The sequence below is a fragment of the Danio rerio genome, chromosome 6 (genome assembly GCF_052040795.2).
Source record: "Danio rerio strain M-AB ecotype USA chromosome 6, GRCz13ab, whole genome shotgun sequence".
Taxonomy (NCBI): Eukaryota; Metazoa; Chordata; class Actinopteri; order Cypriniformes; family Danionidae; genus Danio; species Danio rerio.
This window is the reverse complement of record NC_141026.1, coordinates 17339816-17362442: the sequence shown is the minus strand read 5'-3', so window position 1 is coordinate 17362442 and position 22627 is coordinate 17339816. Positions and strand designations below refer to the sequence as shown.

Sequence of the window (22627 nt, the reverse complement as noted above, 5' to 3'; positions counted from 1 at the left end):
TATATAATAACACATAAAATAGGGTTGAAAAGAGAATTACATAATCATATATATTATATCTGTGTGGATAATGAACAATATACATTAAATAACAAACTTTTTAAAACAGTTACCTATTTTTGTAGTTTTCTTTGCTTGTTTTAATTATTTCATTTAAAATAATTATTATTTTTTTATTCATTCATTTTGACGATTATATGCTAAATCAGGCTTTTTATGTAAGAGGGAGAGAGAAATAGAGAGGACTGCCATCTATTGGCAGAACCCAGAATTTAATTTATTATATTTCATTTCATATTAGATGTTTTTTGTTCCTATTTTTAAATATTCTTGCAGCGTATTCGCCTGCAAGCATCCTCAAACACTCTCTGCTTAAGGTAAGCCTCTTACACTAATGCCACTTGTTGCTGAGCGAGCATGGGATGGCAAACTCCTCAAGAATATACAGAGATTTAATCGGCAGTTACACATGATGAAGATTATTATGACCAGGCTCAGGCTAAAACATTATATGGAAATAAAAATACTGTAGACCTGTGCAGTTTGGATCTGAAAACATCTGAGCATGTCCGGAGACATTGTGGGAGCGTGGGATGTGTCCCTGAGCGATGGGCTTTACCGAATTGAGTTTGAACACGGATCAACGACAGGAAAACGTGTCATTTATATTAATGGAAAGGTGAGAGTGAGTATTTTCCAGTTGTAAATTGATTAATTTAGCATTTTATACATTAATATTATCATAAATCATATAATTGATGTTATCAAATCTGTTCTGCATTGCATACATCCACAAACAAGCACGTTAGGTTGTGCCCTTTTTATTTATTTATTTTTTAAATGAGCAAACAATATTAAACTATCATGCATTTTTACCATGATTTAGGCTACAGAAGGCAGTTTATACACCAAAGAAATCTTGACAGGCATATTTAGATTAGAACAGCAATCTTTTGACAATAAAGTACTCTGTTCATGATTCTATGCAACAGTAATTGCTATTTTAATGTATTTATTAACTTTAACATAACATCGGCTATTTTAATAAATATATTATTAAGGTCAGAATATGAATTATACTCTGAATTATTTTGTAACAATTGTTGATGCACATTTTGTTTTTGTAGTTTCCCTACAAAAGTTATTTCTGTTTATAAAATCACTTTTGTAAATTTTATTTAATTTCCACAAAAATTTGATGTTTCGTCTCATCATTGAATGAACATTTTTTAATAAATTAATAATGTTTTTATTTGGTAACACTTTTAAAATAAGATTGTATGTGTTAATGTTATGCATTTAGTAATTTAAACAAACAATGAAGAATACATTTATTACAGTATTTGGTCTTGTTAGTTAACATTAGTTAATGAATATAAAGCTGTACATTATTAGGTTATGTTGCTCGCAATGTATTAAGTAATGTTAACAAGCCTCAAGTTGGATGTTAATAATTGATTGGCTAACATTAGTAAATGCTGTGCAAGTATTGATATAATTAGTTAATTTTAGTAAATACATTAATTAATGAAACCTTCTTGTTTGTGTGACCTTTTATTTGAACAAATATTTCAAATATTATATTAAGATAGTTCAATATATTGAAATGAATTTTAAAATATCAAATAACTGCATGAAGCCTTATAAAGTCTTATTTTAAAGGAGGTGTTGAGGAGAGACTGGATGTTCAAATTGGTGGGCAAAGAAACATTCCCTGTTGGCTGTACAGATGCAAAAGCAACCATAACTATTGAGGCCATCACTGGGTTTTCCTATGAGTACACGCTGGAGATCAACGGAAAAAGTCTGCAAACATTTCTGGACAACCGATCAAAAATTTCCAAAACATGGGTTATGAAGCTGGATGGTGCCGATTACAGGATAGTTCTAGGTAAGCTCTGTGGAAAACACACCTCTCGATTTATAAAGCAAAAATATTGTTCTTTCATGTAATTGAAGGCTTTTGTTATTGTCAGGTTGCCAGATTGTTAGCACAGAATGACTAGATTAAAGGTTTTTAAATAAGAGAGCCAGAATAAAACAAAGAGACTTTAATTTCACGTAATATAATAGACTATTCCACACATTTGGAGTTAATACACTCTCAGAAATAAAGGTACAAAAACTGTCACTGGAGCGGTAACATTTTTGTTCCTAACAGGTCCATATTAATGCAAAGGTACAAATTAATACTAAAAAAGTACAAATCTGTAGCTCATAAGGTACAAAGATGTATTACAAAGATACTAATGTGCAGCTGTAAAATACAAAAGTCTACCCTTTAAAAAGGTACCGCTCCAGTGACAGCTTTTGTACTTCTATTTCTGAGTGTTTGAAAGGGCCCACAAAAGAAAATACTATAGTAGTTTATAATAAATACTATAGTGCTTTTGAATATGGTAAAGTGTATTATACACTGTTAATACTTTCCTGTAGAATCTACTGTAACTTACTGGCAGCACTTCACCAGTAACTTACTGTAAATCAATTACAGCAAAAAATATGTATTTACATTTACAGCACTCTTTATCTCACTGTATATGTATTTAAAGTATTAAATGTATATATTTACTGTAAAATATACAGTAATTTTCACAATGCAACTTTAAAAAACAGTAACATACGGCATAGCTCTCCTACAGTAAAATACAGATCATATTACAGTTAAATACTGTGTAGTTTACAGTGTAATGTATATATTGTAATATTACCAGTACTTTGTTCATGAATGCTACAGCATGCTGTAGCAGTAACTAGTGAACTGTAAACTAGTAAACTGATAAACATACTGTATTATAGTTTTTTTTTTTACTTCTCTAGAGGTGTATCGTCTATCAATATACCCTATAGTTGTAAAAACTACAGTTTTAGGTAATTTGTTTATATTCCTATAGTTGTTGTTTTATCACAGAAAATATAGAATGTCCACAACAGATCAATTCAGGTATAAATGACAATAGTATTATTTCATGTGGTGGGTTTGTTATACAGAGATCAGCATATATGGAGGTTTGAGGCATTAAAGAGTTAAATTACATTGTTCTCTTCTAACATTTAGCCTGCTTTCATACAGAGATCAGACAGCTTTGACACTTATGACAACCCTTTTGCAAATCACAGTTTCCTTCTGTTTCACTTTAGAGAAAGACACTATGGATGTTTGGTGCAATGGACAGAAACTGGAGACTATGGTGAGTGCTTATAATAACGTACAGGTAAAAAGAACATCCTTAAATTAGCATTTTTCCATTTTTTGTGAATCATATTTTTATTTTTTTAATCCCCCCTGTTAATTTATGCTTTTGAATTGCATTATGAGACCTTAATCTTTCTTCCAACAACTTTTAACCCTGAAAAGTTACAAAAAGTGACTTTTATTTCTATTTGTAATAGTTTAAAGTGATATATTGTCTGTGTTTATTTCTTTCTATATCACTTCTTATACATTATATTATTATTTCAAACTACTAAGTAAAGTTCATTTATAAACTAATTTCGAGAGGATCACATGCTTATGACTGCTTGCAGCCGGTTCTGCATTATTCAATTTATGATTCACCAATCAGATTCCTAAGCCACCCTAAGTTCCATATAACATCTTCGTTTTGAAGAATCCCCGCTTCCACCCCTACTCTTACTCCTTTCCTAGATGGGTGGCACGGTGGCCATCAAGGTCCCATAATGCAATTCACAACCGTAAATAAATGGAAAACAAATACGAAAACTGTTAATTAACAGATATTTTTTCAAACTAACACTGGCCTTTAGTTTGATGGAAGAATCCAACAAAATCTCACAGCAATTCGTAACTTTTTGATTTAGTGGCAAATTTGTATTGATTTTTATGATTGCATTTGTACATTTTTAAGCACATGCATGCTCATCCTGGTTTGATTGCAGGCCTCCATGTTTTTGTATGAATGAGCTAGAATTAGATTCGGCTGGGTCGATAGTTTACCCTAAAATTAAAATTCTGTCATCATTTACTCTCAGTCTCATCCTCCATTTGTTCCAAACCTCTTTGGCTTTCTTCCACTGAACACAAAGCAAAAAAGATATACTGAAGAATGGTGGGAAAAAAACAGCCAAAAGCTATGTATCTATCCACCTATTTTTAGAGAGGGTGCTCGCTGCAGAGCCATTTGAGCAGAGCTGAGCTCCAGCGAGGGGGAGCATGAGCTCTCGTTCTGCCTCCTGTAAGCTGTTTTAATGCGTACACCAACCCCACCCCTAACCCTACCCCCAGTGACATTACTCGTAGAAGAAGTGCAAAAAAGGTGGAGCTCAAGCTCAAGCTCCTCCTCGCTGGAGCTCAGCTCGCCCAAATGGCTCTGCAGCGAGCACCACTTGTATTTTTATGCACATTTTTTGAATATTGCTTAATGTTTGCATCGCTATGAACTCTATATTTACTCTTATATGTCAATTTCTTAATGTAAATATAATACTCTTATATGTTACTCATAACTCTTATTTTTATGTGTATATAGTAGTTATAAATGATGTATCTGTTCATGTAGTATCCCCAAGTGGAAATAGAGAATAAAGAAAATAATTAGCGTAGCTGCTGTACATAGTGTATTTAAACGAGATGCAAAAATGAAGTGCTATAAATAAAAATAGTAGTTATACAAATAAACAAAGAAACAAAGATGTAAAGCATATGAGTATTTTTAACAAAACGTCTGAATTATTAAGACCGCAGGAGAGTGTCCTACAGGTGGTTGTCAAGCCCGCTCACTTGCGTGGAGCACAATTGTGCATCATACTGTTATGTGATCCATTGTGTGTGCCTGAGCCTCGGACATTATCAGGAAGGCTATTCCAGAGTTTAGGAGCCATAAATGAGAAGGCTTGACCTCCTCTGGTAGACTTTTAGTAACTGTAAGTTATGCTTTTCTAACTTACTACAAGTTACGCCACATTCATGTATGTTACGCCCAAGTCTTGAGGCTCTATTTTGACGATCCATGCGCAAAGCGCAGGGTGCAAACGCATTAAGGGTGTGCCAGAATCCACTTTTGCTAAGGATGGAAAAATCCGCTTTGCGCCGTGACGCATGATCTAAAAGGGTTGAGCTTATTTTCTTAATGAGTTATAGGTGTGGTTACAGAAAGAACCAATCAGATTCTCATTTATTATAGTTTCTTAAAATAGCAACGCCGAAATGTGGCTCAACACATCTCCCTTTTTAGACCAGAACACCTATGGGCGCACATATGAGCACAAATGCTTTTGCTATTTAAACAGCATGGCGCAAAATGTCAAAACGACTCTTGTGCCAAGCTGTAACTAGCAAACAACAATTGTGTCGCGCCTTGTGCCACATTGCACTAAGTGTATGATAGGGGCCTTGATGTCCGCAGGCAGATACAGTTGCCAAAAGCCACACTGTAAAAATATCCCAGAATTTCACAAAATCTTACTGTAATTTTTCACTGTAAATTACATTAGTATCATGTCACAGGATGTAACTGTGACATTCACAATAATTTGTTGTATTCTGGATTTGATTGTAATATTAGTAATTTATTGCATAAGGTAAAAAGGCCCAAAGTTACGGTGGCGAGAAAGCTTAACGTGCTGCAATTTAAGAAAACACATACAATTACAAAAAAACGTAATTGCCAGTCCGTCACGTTTTAGTGTTTCCTTGAAACATTTCTGTTGTGTTGTAAGAAAATGCAGCGTGTTTTTTAAAAATTAGTTTGCGTCGTGAGAATTTGCAGCATGTGTGCTGTCAAACTGATGAAGATCTTATCTTAATTTGCTGGTGTTTTTGCAATTGCACGTGTTTTCTTAAATTGCAGCACATTAAGCTCCCTCGGCCACCGTACAAAGTGGCTTCTCCTACTGCAAATTTCACTTTTCTTTTCAATATTTGTTGCCAGTCTATCAGGAAGTAATGTTTTTCTTTTTTTTTTACTTATTGGATGGAAACTGTTTAATTTAAATGTTAAAGATTCCAGTTTTGCGCATGGGTCTAATTCACATCTTTGTATGGAAACTTCCATAGTATTGAACTTCCATAATATTTTTTGTTTCTTCTGTGGATCTCAATGTTTTTCCCAACACTCTTCGATATATCTTATTTAGTGTTTAACAGAAGAATGAAATTCATAAAAGCTAGGACCACTTTAGTGTGAGTAAATGGGAATGAGGTTTTTATTTTAGGGAACTATACAAGTCTGAGTCAAGTGATATATATTTTTCATAAGCATTACCATGACTTGTTCTTGTGTTACAGGCCTGTGTTTATTGATTTTATTGATGTGTGCAGGGAGAGTTTACAGAGAACGGATCAGAGACACACTTTGCACTGGGGGACCATGAATGCTACATTAAGGCAACAACTAGTGGACGAAAGAGAAACGGAATAGTTCATTCCTTACTGGTGGATGGGATCAGGATAGAAGAGGCCATTGAGTGAAATGGAGGCTAATAGAATTCAGCTGTGCAAGACATTTAGCAACAGTGTACTTTAGCACAATTAGATACAGATGGCACTGAATTGATTTTTTCTTCCTCAATAAATCCAATATGTTGGCAATTGTTCAGTGTGGACAAGAACATTTCAAGGTGTTAAGGGTCTTAAAGTATCTTAATCATCCACGTTTTATTTGATTATGATAACGTGACACAAACAAACAAACATGTTTACTTTATCAGATGGCATAAGACGACGTTGAGGCAAGATGACTGGAATTCTTTGTTTTTACCCATATAGAGCAGCTACACACCGATTGATTTACTCTTCATTGTTTGGACTTTCAGCAGTAAAAATTAAACCACACTGAACTAAACTAAACTTAACTTTGAAAACTGGACCGACACATGCAGTTTCAATTGCAATTTACTAGAACTTCTATGTTATGTTGACACAATCTACATTTGTAAAAGCCCTATAGAAATAAAGATGAATTGAATTGAAACCTTATAGATCTTACCTTCACCCATTTTATAAATGTTCTTAAATAATATCTTCAAATGATTGCATTTTTGAAAATGAAGATAATTCACAAGATATAGAATTAAACCCTTGGCATACAGTGCATCCGGAAAGTATTCATAGTGCTTCACTTTCTCCACAATTTGAATGAAAACCTGCTTAAGAGTGCTCTTGACCTCAGACTGGGGCGACGATTCATCTTCCAGTAGGACAATGACCCAAAGCACACCACCAAAATATTAATGGAGTGGCTTCACAACAACTCGTGAATGTCCTTGAGTGGCCCAGCCAGAACCCAGACCTAAATCCTATTGAACATCTCTGGAGAGATCTTAAAATCTTTTTTCACTTTGTCATTAAAGGGTATTGTTTGTAGAATTTTGAGGAAATAAATTAATTTAATCCATTTTGAAATAAGGCTGTAACATAAAAAATGGGGGAAAAGTGAAGCACTATGAATACTTTCCGGTTGCACTGCAAATTGTCCTCAATGCATAATGAAGACAGAAAAACCAAAGTGGCATGTTGATAGTGTTAATTTTAATGTGAGTAATGGATTTACTATTCAGTAATTTAAACTTAATGTCTATTATTATTAGTCTTTTTTCATCAAAAGCAATATGCTGGAATCACAGCGGTTTTGACTTCTTCACTTAAAGAGATAGTTGACCCATTTACTTGTTTCAAACCTTCATGAGTTTCTATTATTCTGTTAAACACATAATGAGATATTTTGAGAAATGTTGGAAACCTGTAACCATTGACTTACATAGTAAGTATTTGTTTTTCTCACTATCGAAATCAATAGTTACAAATTTTCAGCATTCTTCAAAATAGCTTCTTTTGTGTTTAACATAAGAAAGAACGCAAACATTTAGAAACACTTGAGGGTAAGTAAACATTGAGTAAATTATAATTTTTGTCTTAACTATCTCTTTAAGTCAGTGTTTCTCACGTTCCTGGAGGGCCAGCTCTGCACATTTTTCATGGGTCCTTAACTAAACACACCCGATTCTGATAATCAGCTCATTTGCAGAGACTTAAAGACCTGTTGTGGGTGTGACAGACAAAGGAGACATCAAAACATGCAGTGTTAGTGGTCCTCCAGGATCGTGGTTGAGAAACACTGCTTTAAGTTAAGGACAATAAAAACTATATGTAATATTATGTATGCACAGTTGAAGTCAGAATTAGTAGCCCCCCTGTTTATTTTTCCACCCAATTTCTGTTTAACGGAGAGAAGATTTTTTTTTCAACACATTTCTAATCATAATAGTTGTAATAACTCATTTTTAATAACTTATTTATTTTATCTTTGCCATGATGACAGTAAATAATATTTGACTAGATATTTTTTAAGACACTTTTATACAGCTTACAGTGACATTTAAAGGCTTAACTTGGTTAATTAGGTTAACTAGGCAGGTTAAGGTAATTAGGCAAGTTATTGTATAACGATAAATTGTTCTGTAGACTATCGAAAAAAAAATTAGCTTAAAGGGGCTAATAATTTTGTCCTTACAATGGTGTTTAAAAAATTAAAACTGTTTTTATTCAAGCCAAAATAACCTAGCCAACGAGTAAGAGTCTTACTTAACAAAATAATCAGTCATTTTCTTTAAAAAAAATTAAAATATATGATTTTGCTTTCCAAAACAAACTTTTTGTGGTTAAAAACTACATACGTTATTTATTTAAAAAAAAAAAAGAATGATCTTTTTGTTATGCAAGACCCTAATTTCTTGGCTAGGATATTTAGAGACTCTTAAAGCTGCATTGAACCAAACAACTCAACCATCAAACCACTGAGCACCAGAAGTCCTGCATGTTTCTGTCAAAATCCTTAAAGGGATAGTTCACCCAAAAACTATTTTTTTTTCCACTATTTACTTTCCCTCAAGTGGTTCTAAACCTTTATGAGTTTCTTTCTTCTGTTGAACACAAAAGAAGATATTTTGAAGAAATACAGGTTACAGGTGTTTATCTTTCTTCAAAATCTCTTATATGTGTTCAACAGAAGAAACACAAAGGTTTGAAACATTAAATGATGAGAAAACTTTAATTTCTTTTTTACCAAAGAAAGCTAAAAAAATCTTGTATGACAAAGGAGGAGTAAATTATCAGGATTTTTTTTTTGTTGCTGAAGTGAACCCTTTAATGACAGTTTATACACAGATGAGGCACACATTATGACCACCTGTCTAATAAGCTGTTGGTCTTTTGCATGCTGCCAAAACAGCGCAGACCTAGTGAGGCATGGACTCTACGAGAACTGTGAAGGTGCCCTGTTTTCTGGCACCACTGGCAGCAGATCCTGTAGCTTGCGTGATGAAGCTGCCATGGATCAAACTTGTTGGTTCAGCACATCCCACAGATGCTCAGTTGGGAATCTGGAGGTCAGGGCAACACCTTTTCATCATGGTCTTCAAAGCAACCCTGAATATCGTGTGTAATGTTGCAGGGATCATCTTGTTGAAAGCACTCCTTCCACCAGATAAAAGGGGTGCACCTGGTTTACAACAATATTTATGTACAGCACATGTCACACACTAAAAATAAAATGATTCATTGGATTTAGTACATTTTTTAAGGTTTGTTGTTGCTAACAATTTATAAGGGCTGAATTTAAACAAACAAATAAAGTCGAACATTACTAAATTTCATTTGTTTGTTTCAATTCAGCACGTATAAATAGTTTGCAACCATTCATTCATTCATTCATTTTCTTCTCGACTCAGTCCCTTTATTAATCTGGGGTCGTCACAGCGGAATGAACCACCAACTTATCCAACATGTTTTTACGCAGCGGATGCCCTTCCAGCCGCAACCTATCACTGGGAAACCCATACACACTCTTTCACACACACACACACACTATACGGACAATTTAGCTTACCCAGTTCACCTGTATTGCATGTCTTTTGACTTGTGGGGGAAACTGGAGCACCCGGAGGAAACCCATGCGAACGCAGGGAGAACATTCAAACTCCACACAAAAACGCCAACTGACCGAAATTTGCAACCACTTACTTTAAAAAAATTTAAGTAAATCAAATAAATTGTTTTTTTCAGTGCTGTTATGTTCACATGAAAGAGCTGAGCCAAGGTTTATCTACATTCAATTTATTTACATACGAAAATGTATGTAAATATATATTTTTTCACACTCAAAAAATATGTTTGCTGTGTGTTCAAACTTACTTAAAATACTTAAGCTTAAACTTAATTCCTTCATGTTCTCCCAACTTAAATCGATTGTGTGGAGCCCAAACATTTTTACAGTGCATTTTTATATTAATTTCCATAATGTTATTGAATAATATGCAAGTGTTTTATGGTTTAAGTACAATATGGTTTGTAACTTTCTAAATATATGACACTTACTTTGTTTACCAAACATGTGGTTCTAATTGGATTTGCATTGTAAACCTTGAATACTATAGTTAAAATGTCATGTTTTTAAATTTTAATTTAGTTTCTACTCATAACCATTCTGCAAAAATCGTCTTTGTACAAAATCCTGCGCAGATATAGCAAAAGATGTCTGAAGACACTGTCTGGCCCAAGACAACTCTCACTCTTTGTAAATTTTTCAGTTTTGATGCTTACGCAATTGCAGTATAGAGCCTTCATGGTGGACATGGGTCTACATAAACAGTTAAGCTCTTATTGGCTCGGCAGCCCCATGCATGCTGTTTCACTGTGCATTATGACATTTTCCTCCTAAAACAATCATTACACTTTTGTGTGACTTGCACCACTGTAAACCTTCTGTTGGGTTGGACCAGAAGACCTTTATCTCAGTATGATGATGTATTTCCAGCTGAAATGGAATATTGAGTAGGAGGCAGGGGTTTTAATTTCTCACTCCTCCTAGGCGTATTTTGCCCAAGTCATCAAACTGACATCATCAGAGAAGGACTGCCGTTCCAAAGTGATAGCAAATGGTGATTTGAATAAAGATTACCAAAACAAAGATTTTTATGGATTTTGCATGGATTTTTTTGTTCACTTTAAAACTAACAATGTGTGCATGCAAAATAAACATTGCAACTTTTGATTTCATGCAGACTTTAACTTTTACAATTATATTCTGACCCATTCACCTTGAAATAACAAATTGGGCCTTGTCAAAGACAAGTCCAGATCTTTATTCTGGCCCATTTCTAATCCAACACACTGATTACTAGATCTGACTGTTTACTTGCCTTCTGATCTTGGAGACAATATATGGCCTTGTTATAAGATCGTCAAGAATATTTGATAGGTAATAATGGGTTGGCTCATCACTATACTGTTATAATATATGGCTATTAAATTCAATTTTATTGAGCAGTGTACAAATACAGAGCCTGTGAAATGCAGTTAGCAGAAGTGAAAATAACAATATCTTCAAAAAGAAGATGTAAATCCGTTCTCAGTTTCCCTAGATTTAGTTTTGTGTTTGAGTAATATATATCTATTTTTCAATTCTGTAAACTACTAATGACATTTCTTTTACATTTAAAATGTTGTTAGATCAGTTTTGCATAAAACAAGTTGGTCAAAATAACAAAAATACACCATGTTTTCATACCAGTGTTTTACCTTAAGGAAAATTAAGAAATCAATATGTGGGGGAATAATTCATCTTCATCCCCAACAAATGAATACAGAAGTCACAAACTTTTGATATTTTGAATATTTTAAACATTTTTATATTTTAAAATGCTCTAAAATACTATATATATATATATATATATATATATATATATATATATATATATATATATATATATATATATATATATATATATAAAAACTTAAAGGAAATTAAATAAAACGAAACGAAATAAATAAAACAAATAAAAGTTAAATTCCCACATTATAAATTTGGCTGATTTATCATCATGCTAAATATGAATCAATGATACATTGTTTTTAAGTCACATCTTACCTTAAGTTCATGTCTGTTCGCCAGTAAAACCTGCACATGTTTAACCTTTATTGGATACAAACCCTACTAGTGTCACACCTACGTTATCATAAGACTCTGAGGTCATATCTGAGAGCCGAGAACAGCAATTCATTCAAACGGTTTGCTGGGCCCGCCGGTCAGCCTCGAACATATGTTCACTGTAAGATAAGTGCGTTCTATAGCGCCCCATCCAGTCTGTGGCGACCCGTATTTACAACAACGGCCTGCGCAGAACTAGCGCAGCTACGACCTGGATGACTGTCTAAAGCGCCGACGTTTTTCCAGTAGGAAACGTCCAAAGGAAGGAGCAGGCGCAATGATGTTTGAGAGGATACAGACGGGACGGACCTCAGTGCGGGAGGAAAGGGAATGCACCCATCTTTGCGGATAAAACAAGAGAGCTGTCCGAAAACCTCCCCGGCGATACTATCTCGTAGAGCGTGACGTATGTCTATGGTTTTGTGGTTTGGGATCGAGAACCACAGAAAGTAGTTCAGCGGTTGTAATGTCAGCATGAGCCGAAGTGAACAACAGGAGAGCGCGACTTGACTGTGCTCTGAACACATACGCCGTGTTCAGCTCGTTAGTGCGAACTGTAGTTTCTCGCCGAGTTTGAATTTTAATAATTAATCTTCGCTTCAACCCCTTCGCCGCTGAAACCGGGGACTGTGTGTGGAGCTCACTGCCAGAGACGACCATGTGGACTCTTCTCGCCTCGGACCGTAGACTTCAGATGGCCTTCTCTTGCCTATTATAGTCCGCTGCATGGTGATTTGGGGGAGCTACTGTGTTTTTATGCTGTATTTATGAGGATATGGGGCTTATGACTGTATCCTGGGATTTCAGACCCGGACAGCTGCAGATCTCCCTTCAGCGTCTGGACTTCTGTTGTGATACACATATATCCAAATATTACACGCACTGATATTAAAGCCGCTGCAAGACGTTAGTTTGGGTGATTGAAAGCCTGACATTTAACGTCTGCCATCTGTATCATACAAACATTTGGGAACATTCTAGTTTGTTTTTGTTTGGTTTTGACCAAAAATCGTTGGAGCTGACCACAGACCTCATGTGGACATCTGATCTCGCTCCTGTGTTTACGTGTTTGCAGTATATCCGTGTCCCCAAATCATCTGCAAACACTCTTTAGATAATTGCATATCGGGTTCCGTTGGAGGAGAGATCACATTGCAAACATGAATTATCAGCAGCACCTGGCGAACTCAGCCGCGATCAGGGGGGAGATACAGAGGTTCGAGTCCGTCCATCCCAACATCTATTGCATCTACGAGCTGCTGGAGCGGGTGGAGGATCCTCTGCTGCAGAATCAGATCCGAGAGCACGTCATTGCCATTGAAGGTAAGGACAGCAAGGGCGTTTGGACCCTGCAGAAATCCGCTGAGGTAAAGTTGGTTATATATTCGCACATTCGTTCAGTGACATTGTCCCTATAGTTTTTACCATGATACTTTTTAATATTCGATCTGAAATTACATGTATGACTAAAAAAACAACAACATCAGCACTGACTGTTAACCATGTTGTACTTTGATAGTCATTGTCTGCTAATTTTATTTCACTATGTCGATTTTGCAATTAATACATTTCTGAAATTTTATTATTAAGGAAAATGTCAGAATGTGCGAATATAAAACCAACTTTATCTCAATCAGATACTCCTGTCAGAGCCAGTTTTCAGACCCCCCCCCCACCCCCCTTTGTCCTGTCAGTGGTGGAAAACACAAGGTGAATATTGGATAAGACAATAAACAAACATGCTCTTTAAGAAAGTCCTATCTACTATCTAAGTTTAATTTTGAAAAAAAAAATCCATAATGAGGATTATGTTACATAATGAATTATGGGATTGCAATCCAAAGGGTGATTGCTAGTTCTCATCTCAAGAGAATCTGTTTTTGGACTTGCAGAGATGTGTGATCGTCATCTCTACACTTGATGTATTAGTTCTTTAAACCATTTCCTTGTCTTGAAGATGACCAGGGTTTCAGCTTCACTCATGATGTAAGTGTGAAAGGGGCTTGAGTCAAACTTGAAGGTGGTGTTTTTTTCTTTAGGATATTCTATATTAAGGTTTACAGAAATAGCCAGGTTGTGTAGATACACAGTGTGTTTGATAGATTGCGCTGTCATTGATTGACATTAAAGCCTTTTGCAGATTCAGCCATCCTGTGATCTATTGATCTATATAATCTTGGTTTCTACATGTACTGAATGTCAACTCTTCTACGATGGCACATTTGAAGCAAAGCAAGTTAGGATAGAAAAAGAATTCAATTCCAGACTAGGTGATAAAAAGCCAACTAGGGATCATGGGAGTTTTGCAGAGAGCTTTGGTGTGTACAGTAAGTTCTAGAACCGTGTCATGTTGATTAATACATTATTTATTGTTCCATATTTATTTATTATTCAGTTGATATGAGTCTAATTAGCAAACACTCTAGGGTTGTGGAATATGACAATGTATAAATCATATGGACAAAATAAAAAGTCTATTGCTTTATATTATTCTCTAGCGTTTATTTTATGCTTTCACAAATTTTGTTGTTATGCTAATACTTTTTCGTAATTTATAGGAGCTCAGTATTACACCAATATGGGGAGGCAAACAGAAGCAAGAATAACAGCATCTTAAAAACATTGAAAACATGAGAGTACAATGTTTTCATTAAGGATTTTCATTCATTCATTTTCTTGTCGGCTTAGTCCCTTTATTAACCCGGGGTCGCCACAGCGGAATAAACAGCCAACTTATCCAGCAAATCTTTATGCAGCAGATGCCCTTCCAGCCGCAACCCATCTCTGGGAAACATACACACACACACACACACACACACACACACACACACACACACACACACACACACACACACACACACACACACACACTATGGAGAATTTAACTTAAACAATTCACCTGTACCGCATGTCTTTGGACTGTGGGGGAAACCAGAGCACCCGGAGGAAACTCATGCGAAAGCAGGGAGAACATGCAAACTCCACACAGAAACGCCAACTGACCCAGCCGAGGCTTGAACCTGTAACCCAGCGACCTTCTTGCTGTGAGGCGAAAGCACTACCTACTGCTCCACTGCGTCACCCATTTAGGATTTTATTTAGTGATATTTGTAATTTTCATGTTCAACCTTTAATCAATAGTTTTTGAACCATCTATTATATTTAGTGTTGCCACATTACTGGAATTTCCAACTTTGATACAATTCCTTGCAAAATATCAATATTCAATATCATTTTCGATGGGCAGCATGGTGGCGCAGTGGGTAGCGCTGTCACCTCACAGCAAGAAGGTCACTGGTTTGAGCCTCGGCTGGGTCAGTTGGTGTTTCTGTGTGGAGTTTAAATACTCTCCCCGTGTTCACATGGGTTTCCTCCTGGTGCTCTGGTTTCCTCTACAAGTCCAAAGACATGCGATACAGGTGAATTGGGTTAGCTAAATTGTCCGTAGTGTTTGTGTGTGAATGGAAGTGTATGAGTGTTTCCCAGTGATTGGTTGCGGCTGGAAGGGCATCCGCTGCGTAAAACATGCTGGATAAGTTGGCGGTTCATTCCGCTTTGGCGACCCCAGGGCCCAGATTAATAAAGGGACTAAGAAAATGAATGAATATCATTTTTGATACCATGCACAGTAAATTATTGAACTTTAAAATTGCAGTAAACTTCTGGCTAATAATTGCATTACATTCACAGCAAGGCACTTCGTAATAACAATAATTCTGGTGATATTTCTAAATATCAAAAAAGTGCCTGTACTAGCATAAAGTTAATGTGTATTCATTTCTATGTCGGATGAAATGTTAATGTTGTTTGAAAGGTGAAAAAGATATACTAATTTTTACAGTAATTTGCTGTAATCATGATGCCTGCCTTAATTTCACAATAATTTTTTCTGAATAAATAAAAAATTAACAGTTAAATCTAGTTAAGTGACACTAATGTATTTACTGTGAAAAATTACAGTAACATGTTGTGAAATTCTGGGAGTTTATTACAGTCTGTACTTGCGTTAATCTGCAACATTAAAGGCATGCAAATGCAAAAAAAAAATGACCATATAATCATTATATCAGGTACGTCATCAGTCCAGAAGGCAATAAATACTAGATTATATAGACATTATATAGATATATAGATATTAGATATATTAGATCATATTAGATACATCGATTATATTAGTCTATATATTATTTTCTTATTAAAACAAAGGTGTTAAAATTTTAATATAATATTATTATTATTAATTATTTATTTCTCTTTTGTTGAGAAAAGTGCGAAAGAGCATAGTCATTATCCATACTAACCATAAGCAAGATTTTCTCATTTTAAATATTTCAGTATATCAATATTTATTGATTTTATCGACAGTTTTGACAACACTATTATATTTTATTACTATTTATTTTATATTTCTACATTTTCAATCAAACCTCTGCCCTGAATTTCTACACAAATTGAGAAATATGATCACAAATGAAAGATTAAATGTCTGGGTTTTAAAATCTAAAAAATAAATTGTTCTTTAAGTGTGGTCTCTATATAAACTATTAATTGATTAAATTGACAGAAATTGTACTATATCATCATTATATATATCATTTTTAGGATATGAGAGATGACTTTTATCGTGAAATGAGATTTTTTTTCATATGGGCCAGCCATAGAATATGCTGTCAGAACAATTTCACAGGCTTTCTTTGGTTGCAACACCGGAACAATAGCCACATTTGAAGCTCTCTCACAAAGAGAGAAGCCATAAGTCGACCAAAGAAATCATCATGATTGTTTCAAGTAATTCATCTTTTATCGATGACAGTCCAGAATCCCACAATGTATGCGTGTATTTTGCAAAACAACAACAAAAAGTTGTCATGTACATGTTTAAGTAAGGTCTGTACTGTAACTTGGAATTGTAGATGGTTGTTTTTGTCTGGTACAGTGTTGTTGTGGAATGACTGAAGATAAAATAAGTGTTGATGTTTGCATGAAGATTACTGGTATGTTGGTGGGAGGTTGTCTGTCATTATCTGTGAAGTTTAAATGGCTTTAAAATAAGTCTTTTAAATTTTATTAAGAAATAATCAACATTTCACTCAAATGCTGTTTATTATATCTATGGTCATTTTTGGCAGTATGCTACATCTTTTTTGTGTGACAACCCAAAATCAAGTAGTGTATTATCAGGCAATATACAACAGTACAAATCTTTTATTAGTCTGTGTGACTGCCAATCATTGCATAATTTTGATTCATGCTAAAAAAATTAATAAATATCGCTCAGCTATCTGGATTGAGGTCTGTATAAAGACATGGAATTGTAAATGTTTATGTCAGGTACAGACTTGTTAGGACTGAAGATAAATAAGTGTTGATGTTTGCATGAGAATTTTTCCACTTGTTGGTGGGTTGGCTGTCTCGTTCTGTCTTTACTTTAAAATAACTTCGTTAAGGGTGGATGATGTAACACATATTCATTAAACAAATAATAAAAACATATAAATAATATACTTTTTAATGATATGGCTATTTAAATAGGTAGTCAAGTTACTCTGGAAAGTCAGCAAAAAGGGCTTTATACAATGAATGAAATGAACTACTTCAGAAATTATGGACTTAATCTTATTTCATTACTTTTTTCCTTTTCCTCTGGACCTTGATAACTATATTAAATAAATTATGAACTTGGATTACCCTTACCATATCAATAATTTCTACTGCATGTCACAGATTTTACAGTTGTGTTGTAAAAAATATGTATTTATAAAATATAATATATAAAGTATATATTATATTTATTATATATAATATTGATTTAAAAAGGAAAATATATATAAGATAAACACTTTTTAAAAATGAATAAAATAATAAATAAACAAAATGATTTTTTTTCAGTTACGTTGACAAGTCTGTTATTATAAACTGTCCTCTATTATGTTCTTTTTACAGGTATAAAATAAATATCATAAGTACATTTTAAAGGGAGAGTTTCATCCAAAATTAAAATATTTTCATTCTTTATTCTCTCTTGTTCAATAATGTTTCTTTAGTACGCAAAATCTATATTTTTTAAAAGGCTGGAAGTTAAAAAGGCTGGGTTCTTGCAACCAGTATTCTTCAAAATATCATGTTTTGTGTTCATCCAAAGAAAGAAACTTAAACCACAAGAGGGAGAATACAAGATGATGTGATTTACATATTTGGGTGAATTATTTAATTAACAATCAAATAAATTTTTTTTGACAAACTCTCAGTGCTTCCACGAGTGCAGAGTTATTCATGTCTACTTGTAGTACTAGGGATGACAATGGTTTTCAGTTTGGTTCCAGTCTGAAATTTTAAAAATGTCAGTTTCCTGCTTACATTTGAGTGCATACTTGGGGTGCTTTCAAAGTACAGTTTAGCTAGTGTGAACGCGTCTTCTTAACTTGTATGCATACCTGTGAACCGGTTCGTGCGAACTCTGGTATCATACCAAATAACGGAAGTGCATCGCCAACTGTACAATAAACCTTAGTTTTCATAATGTTCATTTATGTGTGTATGTCTGTATGTCACCTACCTTGGTGACAAGTAGGACTGACCCAGTGCAAACGCAGGGTTGATGTCTCCCTGTCTCCATCAAAAATTACTTCTGCAGACATCGCGTGATGCTCTGAATGTTTTTAAAGTTTGTTTTTTTTTGCGGCAGATTAACGCAAGTGCCTTTTGTATTTTGGTTTTGTAACAAAACCAAAAGATTCAGTAAAAGCAGAATGACCGTGATATGCGGACATCTCCATTTCGGTTTGCTCTCACCAGCACTCATATGTTAGTGGGAGATGGACGTTTTTAAATCAAAAGGTCAAGAGGTTCTGTGATATTGTGTTGGTCAATCGGTATACACTGATTCAAAAAAATGTATTAAGCATGACGGTTATTAAGCTGTATTTATATATAATAATGTCATCTCTCCCATGCTGTTATTGTTTAATTAAGAGATAAAGTAATCAACATGCTTTTTACACACGAATGCTATTTACAATATTAACCGCCATTTTTAGCAGTAGGTTAGATAATAGTAAATTGAGAAGCTGCATTGTGTGAAATGAAACTCGGCGTTCCACCTAGATTGCAGTGAATTTGCTTTCCTAACGAGTGTGTGCTCGTCTCTGTGTGTGGTCAGTGACGCCTCTGTCAGAGCTAAGAGAGAATGTGTAAATCTCTGACCCCTTTCAAAGAAAGTAAAACGTAGGATGAGCTTGAAATGGTTGTTGACTTGCTGAGACATGCACATGGATAAGCCCTGACATAGACAAACCTGTCACTAGCGCTAGCACACCCCCTTTCAACAGACCCCAGCCTGTCTGATGCCTGAAAACTAAAAGATAGACAGCTAGAAAACAGCTTGAGAATGAATCGTTTACTTGCATTTTTTTGCTTACTAGAATGTTTGTTTTCTTCACTTAGTTATAGTTGGTAGCATAAAAGCAGAACTTGATAGTTGTCTTGTTTATTTCGTTGCCAAAACAGAATGACTTCTGTATTGCAGTGTTTTGCTAGTCATGCTAGCTGGCTAAGTGCTTAATTGCAAGCTGATGCTATTAGCAATGTTTTTATGTGGTGAAATCCGCATTTAGGATTTTATTTCATTCAGGATTAAATGTATACTTTAATGGCACTTTCATTAACTGCCCCCCAAGCTTAACAGATGGCAAATCTGTGCTGAAAACTGATACTTTACACACCCTGTGATCAGAAGCGTGTCTGGCCTCAGAATTAACTCTGGTGTAGCATTTACTTTGGTGTGCACAGTAGTCAATTTACTCAGCTTTTACACAAGATGCCCAGTTACACACCAGGGAAGGGCTAGAATTGAGCATAAGCAGATCACTCTCTATGCTACGCACGCTTGTGATCTCAGAGACTCTCATCTGTGTGACACTTTGGCCTCCTTGTTTCTTGCATAAAGGGCATGACATTTATAAGAATGAGTTGTGTAGCTCCTGCATAAAAAAAGACGATTTGTATTAATGCATTTAATATGGCTGCTGGATAAAATGAAGAAGATCTGAGGAGGGAAGTCAGAGGGAGAAGTATTATGTACAATAAATTACAGGAATATGTGTTTAAGTAAATGAGCCTCAGATTGATTTCATATTTGAGTTGTTGGTAATGTAGCTGGTAGCTCACATACTCACAGCACATTTGTTGCTGGATGAAAGCTTTAAAAGAAGCTTTATTTCTGATTTTATTGATTTAATACTAAAATGTTTATTTGTTCACTTGTTGTCCTCTAGCATTTTATCCAGCATCCCAAATAGCAAATACGTAAAATAAATTAATGTAAAAAGTTAATTGTCTTGGAGGGAATATTGTCAAGTTTTTGGTACATAGATCTACGATGGTACATACATCTATGCGCCCTTTCATGGGTGTATAGAGTTGACCGATCTCCAGCATTTGGCCAAAAATATGCTATTTTTGTCTGTTTTTTGAAGTAATGTTGAATTTTAGTCATACAGCGGTTCATTTCAACTGTTCTTGTATATATGGCATGGATAAATTTGATATCAAGATGACAAAAAAAGCGTCAAAATGAGTCTTTTCTACAGTGCGTCGAGACGCAAATGAGTATTATTCACTTTTGTTACAGACCATATAACCAGTTATGATATACTCACAGTTTTCTGACATCATTTGTTGTAGTAGCGTGCAATGTCGAGGAAGATGAGATGTGTCTGCGAGCGAGTTATTAAAAATTCTCCAACTATTTTAAAATTATTAGTACATTGAAGGTAGAGTAGAACCGAAGATCCCCTCTAAACACAACGCTAAGCATGGTGTTATTGCTTATTTGATATCTGCTACATCCAAGAAGTGGATAAAAGATTCTGAAAGTTCTGACTATCTGACTGTTCGTATTAGGGTTGCATGATATTGAAAAAACTGACATTGCATTATTTTGTATTTCTGCAATATATATTGTGATATGAATATAGTTTTACAGTATGACTTAAGTAACTGTTTGGAAAGAGCTGATAATTTTACATTGATTGGGATTATTTTGTTGAGGAGGGCATCTGCATTAATAATTCCCCTCCCAAAAACGTGAAAATGAAATAAACAGTGATTTAGGGTTTTCGGTGGAATCTTAATAATTTTGCACATTTGCCGGTAGGAATGACATCCTGCCCTACTTGTATTTCTCTCTTCATATAGCTGTATATATGGCTATGACTTGGGATGTACTGATCAAGTTTTTTTTGCCCTTGAGTCCAAGTAATTTGATTTTGAGTATCTACGGATATTGAAACCTGAGCCGATACTTTTACATAAAAAAAATGAGAGTGAAGAAACAGATCCAGGATGTTCCTTATTTTTTATTTAATTCACTTTGTTTTAACATTGAAAAACTCTGTTAACAAACAGAGCACTTCTGTGAAAAAAAATTGAATGTAAAAACAAATAGCACCTCAACTTAAAATACCCGGCAGGAAATCCTAAGTTTACATATCTCACAGTTTGCTATGGCAATATTGTCGTCATCAACTTTATCCTCTTAAGGCCCAAGCTGTTTTTTTACATGCATTTTTGATTTCTTATTGCTATTTGGGGTTATCGGAACCTAATTGGTATAAAACCTAAGTATCATCTTTTGATTTGATGCAGTTTTAGAAAAAAATGTGGTCCGTATGTGTATTTTTTCCTGACTGTTTTTAATGCATTAATAACCCATACATGCATGTTTGTTTTTTGTATAAAAAGGGAACATTACATAGGTTTCCATTCATTTTATACTGTCTAAACCGTATATTATATTGCCCCCACCCCTAAACCCAACCATCACAGGAGACTGTGATGACAGCTTTACTCTCTGATTAAACTCATTCTGTAGGATTTATAAGCATTTTGAGAAATGAGGACGTCACCAATTTCACCTCATATTTCACCTCCTTTTTGTAATACCTGTGTAATACCCATGTTATTATACAGATTTGTGTCCTGATATGCCACAAAAACACGTACACACACACACACACACACACACACACACACACACACGCGCACACACACACACAGACACACACACAGACACACATATATATATATATATATATATATATATATATATCAAATAAATGTGTATCTTACAATTGTTAGCCTTAAAAATGCAATTCACACTTTTAGATTATAGTGAAAATTCACAATGACTCTACAAATCATGTGTGCTGAACTATGGTTCCTGGTTAATTATAATGCCAACTTGCCATTGCAGGTCCTGCAAATTGACTATTGCAGATGTGACCATCATGATATCAATGCTGAAAATATATATTGTGCAGCCCTTGTTTGCATTTAATGACAAACTTGTATACATGTGAAGTAAAACTGACAATTGAGGATTATTGACACAAACCTCTAGCCTTGTTAGCATCTTGGCATATGGACTTCACCAATTATGCAAATAATTACCCTGCCCTGACACAATCAATCTAATGTTTTAGTAATGTGCATATTATTGTTGCACTGACATTGTGATTTTTTTTTCGGTGTTTTTTTTTTCTGCGATATATATTGCAATATTATGTATCTATATAATTTCACTGAATGATTAAAGCAGTATTTGGAAATAATCTGTAGTCACACTTTATTTTAAGGTTTAATTCTTGCTATTGGCAAACCATTAAATATAATTTTGCTTTAAT

The 22627-nt window shown here is 34.6% G+C and overlaps 2 protein-coding genes across 18 annotated transcripts in view; both read left to right on the top strand.

Annotated features, from left to right (window-relative positions):
* Window positions 1-194: 194 nt before the first annotated feature.
* On the top strand, window positions 195-11013 carry faimb (Fas apoptotic inhibitory molecule b). Of its 11 annotated transcripts, none has more exons than XR_015492659.1 (5): window positions 195-679; window positions 1663-1891; window positions 3142-3215; window positions 4338-4482; window positions 5377-6550. XR_015492659.1 is itself a non-coding variant. In XM_087255403.1 (4 exons), exons 1-4 carry the CDS (start codon window positions 566-568, stop codon window positions 9225-9227), a joined length of 432 nt encoding a protein of 143 aa, XP_087111529.1. In that variant the 5' UTR covers window positions 195-565; the 3' UTR covers window positions 9228-11013. The 11 variants fall into 11 exon arrangements, 5 of the variants coding, with proteins under 5 accessions (XP_087111529.1, XP_087111528.1, XP_087111527.1 ...); XR_015492664.1 differs by lacking the exon at window positions 4338-4482 and having other exon boundaries at window positions 3142-3386; window positions 5409-5541; window positions 5811-6550; XR_015492663.1 differs by lacking the exon at window positions 4338-4482 and having other exon boundaries at window positions 3142-3309.
* A 1206-nt stretch (window positions 11014-12219) lies between these two features.
* Window positions 12220-22627, top strand: part of agap1 (ArfGAP with GTPase domain, ankyrin repeat and PH domain 1) — a 351020-nt gene continuing 340612 nt past the window's right edge. For all 7 annotated transcript variants that reach the window (XR_015493378.1, XR_015493377.1, XR_015493379.1 and 4 more), the window contains exon 1: window positions 12220-13268. Coding sequence is in view for 4 of the 7 variants with exons in the window: in XM_087256868.1 (XP_087112994.1) it covers window positions 13106-13268 (163 nt within the window). In the remaining 3 variants the exon portion in view is untranslated. The remainder of the gene's footprint in view (window positions 13269-22627) is intronic.

Bases quoted from the DNA above. Each gene is read 5' to 3' on its own strand.
- faimb (XM_087255400.1), top strand. From the start codon at position 566: ATGTCCGGAGACATTGTGGGAGCGTGGGATGTGTCCCTGAGCGATGGG. The intron at 686-1,662 runs GTGAGTATTTTC...CTTATTTTAAAG, and splicing joins ATATTAATGGAAAGGTGAGA to GAGGTGTTGAGGAGAGACTG. The intron at 3,192-6,280 runs GTGAGTGCTTAT...TGATGTGTGCAG, and splicing joins GACAGAAACTGGAGACTATG to GGAGAGTTTACAGAGAACGG.